Source organism: Rhinolophus hipposideros (assembly GCF_964194185.1).
Source record: "Rhinolophus hipposideros genome assembly, chromosome: 6".
NCBI classification, from domain to species: domain Eukaryota; kingdom Metazoa; phylum Chordata; class Mammalia; order Chiroptera; family Rhinolophidae; genus Rhinolophus; species Rhinolophus hipposideros.
The window spans coordinates 94410558-94416894 of NC_138052.1; the positions used below are offsets into that span (position 1 = coordinate 94410558).

Here is a 6337-nt window from a genome sequence, read left to right on the forward strand (position 1 = left end):
GTAAAGTGGGAATAATAATAATAGTGCATGCCTCTGAGATTGATTCAGTCACGCACCAGCCTAGAATTGTGCTTGGCATATTGTAACAGCTTGATGAATGTTAGCTGGACTGTGAAATGCTTCCGTTTCAATTCTATGGGCATTTTTTAAGGTCCTATGTATGCTCAGTGATGGGACCTCAGCATGGCACAGGATTAGAACAGCAGACATCTGGGTGAAAGCCGGACAGTGGATTTTTAATCTGTTAGAGGATTCTGGAAGTCACCTAGATGGGAACACACATCACCCCAGACCCTGCTGGGCCAAGAATGCCCCTCCAAGTCTACGTCTAGTGCAACCCACACCCTAGAAGAAGCTGTGTCTCGCACCCACACAAACAGATTAATAAAGGCTTAGGGACAAAAAGGATTTTGAGTGAAATATTTGTTGACGGATGAGGAGGTTGGGCAGCGCAGACAGGCCTTCCCTTGGTGGTGGTGGGGGGGAGCTCTCCGAGGAGGGAGAGACCCCAGAGGTGGAGAAGGCTGCTGCCTGGGGGAACAGAGAAGGGTTCTGAACATCTGTCTGCCTCTACCTCCCCCACCAAGGAAAAGTCCGAATGGGGCCAGAGGGAAATGGCCCCCCAGGGGAGAGTTAAGGCGGGTAGTGTCCCGGTTCCCACGTGTCCAGATGGGCTGGCGACTCCAGGGAAGCTCTGCGGGGGAAACGTGTACCCGGGGGTGACGTCTCGACGCTGACACCCACGCTCGGGCCAGGTGACCGTGGGCGGTTCCGCGTGACCCGAAGTCTCGGGTTCCGCCTCTGAGAAATGGGTGACTCCCACCTGGCCGCAGCGTGGAGGGCTTGGCGCGCAGCAGGAACGTAGGGCCCGGGGCGCCGAAGGGGTTAACGCACCTGGGACGACGCCTCCCCTCCCGGCCCCTCCTCCAGCTGCCGGGAGGAGAAAAGTCACAGCGGGGGCGCGGCCGGGCCTCCGCCCCCGCCCGCGCCGTCCGGGTCCCCGCCCGCCGTCCCCGAGCCGCGCGCCTGGAGTTGCGACCCGCGCGCCCCGCTCCGCCGCCGCAGCCCCGGCCCGGGCCGCCATGTCTCTGGGGTGAGTGGGGGCTGTCGGGCTGGGGGTCCTGGGATGGGCGCGGGGACCCTGGGCTTCCCCGGGGGCCAACGGGGGGACGCTGGGCGGCTCCCGGGCATGGGGGATGCCGCGCTGGGTGTCCGAGGCTGGCCGCAGCTTCCTGGGACAGACCGGCTCGCGCGGTGGCGGCCAGAGATGCCCGGCCGTGCGCGGCGCCTGGACCCGCCGGTGGGCGGCCGGGGACCGCGGTCTCGGTGCGCTCAGCCCTCCCCGGCTGCACCGAGGCCCCCAGATCCCACTCCGGGACCTCGGGAGTTGGGGACTCAAGATCTCGCGGGCAGCTCGGTTTCTGCCCCCGTTCCGGGGGCCTCCTGCATCCTGGGCAACCCCAGCCCGCTACCCTCGAGTGGCTCTCCTTCCTCCCCAGAGCTCGGGCCTCTGGCCCGCGCGCGGTCCCCTCTCCTCCCCTCCCCGTCGGGACTTCTACCTACCAATGGAGTGGAGCGGTGCAGGTGGAACGAGCCTGGGGTGGAGGGGTCTCTCCGCATCCCCTTCCCCAGAGGGGACCCCTGCTGGACTTCCTCCAGTCAGGCCTCCCGCACTAGGGTGTGTGGGGGGGGCCCGAGAAGGGGGGTTCCCTGAAACCACCAGGCAAAAGAACCAGAGCCTTCTGCTCCCCCATCCCCTCCCAGGTTCCGTCTTAGGTCACACAGCCACCCCCCAGGACCTGAGATGACCCAATCTTCCTCCTACCCCATACATGAAATACTGAAGACCCAATGGGGAAATGTAGTTCCAGTGGGGCTCAGACGTCACTCTCACTGAACCTTCAACCAGCTAGTCCTGGGGCCGCCCCCAGTCTTCTCAGCAGTGTCCCTGCCTTGCTGTAGTGCAGCCTGTCTCTTCTCATCTCCCAGCTGGCCCGGCCCAGTAAGGCCGCACTTTTCTGGCCTGCCCTTCGTGTCAGTCTGCAGCCCATATGTCTGCACCGGAGAGGTCAGGGGAGGTGGCCTGGCCACCCCCAGAGTGTGAGCTGAAGAGAGAGGATCCTGGGGTCCAGGAGATCAGGTCCCTAGCCCTGGGCCTGCCAGCACTCCTGGCAAAAAGCTTTAATTTCTGCGTCTGAAATGGGTATGATAGGGGTTACCAAGGAAGGAGTGTCCCTGGAGGGTGTGGGTCCAAATGTGTTCCCCTCTCAGGTCAGTAGAGCATCTCTCCTAATGGGAAGTTAAGGGGGGGCAAACTGGGGGGTTAGGGGACAGTGGTCATGCTAGGAGATGCCCTGGAGTAGCTGTTCTTTTTTGTTGGGTCAGATGGATGGGATGGAGGGGAGGGCAGGCTTTTTCAGGTCCCAAATTAGAGCTTGCTCCCAGTGTCCCCCACATACCCCGAAATGTTTCCCCGAAAATAAGACTGGGTCTTATATTAATTTTTGCTCCAAAAGACGCATTAGGGTTTATGTTCGGGGGATGTCATCCTGAAAAATCATACTAGGGTTTATTTTCCAGTTAGGTGTTATTTTCTGGGAAACCCCGTATTTATTGAGGTCCCAGGCTGCACAGCACGTGCCGTCTCTGCCCCTCCCTCCCAGTGATTCACCCCAGTTTGGGTCACCATGGGTCACCATGTTTGCACAAGGAAATGAAAATAAATGGGGTGCCTTGTCATGGGCAGGGAACAGGGCAGAGGACTCCACCTGAGGCTGTTCGTGTAGAATCACAGCATCCTGACTGCACACTGTGTTGCCAGGCACTTTAGATCTTGCTTCAATCTCGTGCCGTTGTCCTCATTTCCGGAAAAAGAAATCAGGTTTAGGAGAGGTTAAGGGAGACCCTCTCACAGTCATTTTGCTTGTAAGTGGCAGGGCCAGGATGTGAAGCCCAGCAGCCTGACCCCACAGTGCTGTACTTAAGCTCTGTGCTGTGTGAGTGGCTCCCTGGTCCTGGAGGAGGGGGGTCAGGGTAGCAGAGGAAGCAGGAGACTCCTCTGACCACTTGGGGCCCTGGGATTTGAGTCTGTGCCCAGGACCCACTGGCCCTTCTGGGACTGCAGCTCCACACCAGGGCTCCTGGGAGAGGCACAAGGGAATCATCTTCTCACTGCTCTGAACGATTCTCCCCTCGCCCCCCAGGAAGAGAATCATCTACAAGAGTGTGTGCCTGTCCCTGGCCCTGCTAGTGGCCATAGCAGTATTCCAGCGTGGTCTGACCCCCAGCCAGTTTTTACAAGAGCCCCTGCCACCCACCCTAGGGCCACAGAAGGCCCAAAAACCGAGTGGACACCTGGTGAACCCCAATGACTTCTGGAAGAACTCGAAAGATTTGGTCACCCCCACGCACATGGCCTCACAGGGGCCTCAGGCCTGGGACGTGACCACCACTAACTGCTCAGCCAATATCAACCTGACCCACCAGTCCTGGTTCCAGGGCCTAGAGCCGCATTTCCAGCAGTTCATGCTCTATCGCCACTGCCGATACTTCCCCATGCTGCTGAACCACCCGGAGAAGTGCAACGGCGACGTCTACCTGCTGATGGTCGTCAAGTCAGTCATCACGCAGCATGACCGCCGCGAAGCCATCCGCCAGACCTGGGGCCTGGAGCAGGAGTTGGTGGGCAGGGGCCGCGGCGCCGTGCGTACCCTCTTCCTACTGGGCACGGCCTCCAAGCAGGAGGAGCGGGCCCACTACCAGCAGCTGCTGGCCTACGAGGACCGCCTCTACAGCGACATCCTGCAGTGGGACTTCCTTGACAGCTTCTTCAACCTGACCCTCAAGGAGATCCATTTCCTCAAGTGGCTTGACATCTACTGTCCCAACGTCCGCTTCGTCTTCAAGGGCGACGACGACGTCTTCGTCAACCCCACCAACTTGCTGGAGTTTCTGGCCGACCGGCAGCCCCAGGAAAACCTGTTTGTGGGCGACGTCCTGCAGCACGCTCGGCCCATCCGCAAGAAGGATAACAAGTACTACATCCCCGGGGCTCTGTACAGCAAGGCCAGCTACCCACCCTATGCCGGCGGCGGCGGCTTCCTGATGGCCGGCGGCCTGGCCCGACGCCTGCACCGTGCCTGCGACACTGTGGAGCTCTACCCCATCGATGATGTCTTCCTGGGCATGTGCCTGGAGGTGCTGGGTGTACATCCCGTGGCCCACGAGGGCTTCAAGACTTTCGGCATCTCGCGCAACCGCAACAGCCGCATGAACAAGGAGCCGTGCTTTTTCCGCTCCATGCTGGTTGTGCACAAGCTGCTGCCCACTGAGCTGCTGGCCATGTGGGGGCTGGTGCATGGCAACCTTACCTGCTCACGCAAGCTCCAGGTGCTCTGACCCCAGCCAGGCCACCAGCATAGTTACAGCCTATGCTCTTGAGCCCCGGAAATCATGGGGCTGGAGCTGCAATGGCAGGGCATAGACTTTGGTCCCCAGCAGGGAAGTGGAGTGTTTGGGCCTCATGTGCCCATGGGTGTGGTGGGGTGCAGGTAGCCAGAGGGGGCCACCCTGTGTGGACACTCTCCAAAGAGTGGAACTAAAGCCCAGAAACATTTGAAACTGCCCAGACTGGAGGTCATCTGGGAAGCGAAGCTGCTGGCAGCCCGCCTAACCTGGGTTCTTTGCCTGGCTCCCTCTGACCTGGTGGGAGGCCCTGGTGGCCTCTGAAGGAACCCTGTGCTCAGGTACCTGGGCTAGGCCTGGCCCTAGATGGCTCTGTGGCGGCCCTTTTTCTTCACAGAAAATTCTCCCATGAAATGCCTCAGTTTCCCCATGGGCCCAAGCGACCCATTCAGGAGAAGCTCAACCCTGTGCAGGCTCACAGCCCCACCCTCTCACCCCTCCATTGTCCATTCCCCTGGGTCTCCTGGAGACAGAGCCTCAAAAGACCCTCAGCACCACCCTCCCATGCACTTCCCTCCCCCCGCCCCAGACCTGCCTGGAGTTGGCTGCTCAGCCTCTGCTCCCAGGTAGCTTCAGTCCAGGCTACGTCCTGTGCTGCTCCATCTGGCGTCTGTCTGGAAGCACGACCAGCTGCTCTGACTACCTCAGTGACCCTCAGAACCTCTGGATGGGCTGCAGCCCCACCCCCACCCCCTGACACAGGGCCAAAGAGCAGTGCTCAGCCCCACAGTCACGGTGCTGCCCACCCAGCCTGAGCCAAGGGCCCTCCTGCAGCCCCACTGAGGCCTGGCTCCCTGGCTGGAAACCAGCCATTTTAGCCCTGGAAGTGGACATACCTCTATTACTGTGAAGTTTTATTTATAAAAGATTTGGAGGGAGAAGGTGCCAGGCCTCAGAAGATGGTGGGTTCTTCCCTTCCCTTCCTTCATTCCAGCAAGACACCACCTCCCTTGACACTCTTTCCCACCCCCAGGGCACCCTCATGCCTGTCACAGCCCCCCTCCAGAACCTGGCCTGCTTCTCCAGGACCTGGGCAAACCATCATTTGCCCCAGGGAAGAGACGGAATGTCCCTCCTGGGCCACCATGCCCAGTTTCAGGAGTCCTTGGGGGTGGGTGCAGGATGCCACCTCATATCTCCAGGTGGAGTCACCTGGGAAAAGAGTGAGGAATTGACTCTATTTTCTCAATAAAAAGGGACTGGTTTTTTTCCGGTGTGAAACTTCCTGTTGCCATTTCCATCAAAGGGCCTGTCTAGGGCCAAGGTTTCCAGAGATTTCTGAAGACATAGCTTGTTCCTTATTCTTGGCTGGTGGGTACACAAGGACCCCTTGAAGGGCCTTAGAGAGAGGTGAGTGCCAGGATTAAAGCAGAGGCCACAAGGGCCACAGTCAAGAAAGATGTTCACTGGCCTGGGGGGGGAGGGGTTGAGAGAGCTGCAAACAGTGCATTCCCACGGAGGGCAAGGCCCGAGTTGACGCTGAGGCTGATGTTACAGGGAATGGGGTTGGGTGGGGGCATGCAGGGGTTGGTGGGCTCACTGATGTCCCTTCAGTCAACCTGGAAGCATTAATGAGGTTGGCAAAAGTCATTAAAACTGGCTCTGGGGCCGCCTGGTGTCCGGGGAACTGCATTGTGCAGGGAACGTGGGCCATAGCTGCTTACCTCCAGGGCAGGATGGGCAACCATCCCAAGGAGACAGGGCCTAATCAGCAAGCTAGCAGCTCCCTGCCTGTGCCCAGCTTGAGCATCATAAAGTGGGTCAGATGCCCCAAGGGAGTCACTCATTAATGGCAACAGTGGGCCTCTCCTCCAGAGGAGTGATAGGAATGGCTGGATCCTAATACAATGCAACATTTTAAAGAGTAGAAGGG

General features: G+C 59.4%; 1 protein-coding gene across 1 annotated transcript; it reads left to right on the plus strand.

Annotated features, from left to right (window-relative positions):
• The first annotated feature begins 559 nt into the window (after positions 1–559).
• On the plus strand, positions 560–5676 carry B3GNT7 (UDP-GlcNAc:betaGal beta-1,3-N-acetylglucosaminyltransferase 7). The gene is made up of 2 exons (XM_081050918.1): positions 560–1093; positions 3204–5676. The coding sequence occupies exons 1-2, from the start codon at positions 1083–1085 to the stop codon at positions 4396–4398; spliced, it is 1206 nt and encodes a 401-aa protein (XP_080907044.1). The 5' UTR covers positions 560–1082; the 3' UTR covers positions 4399–5676.
• The last annotated feature ends 661 nt before the right edge of the window (positions 5677–6337 follow it).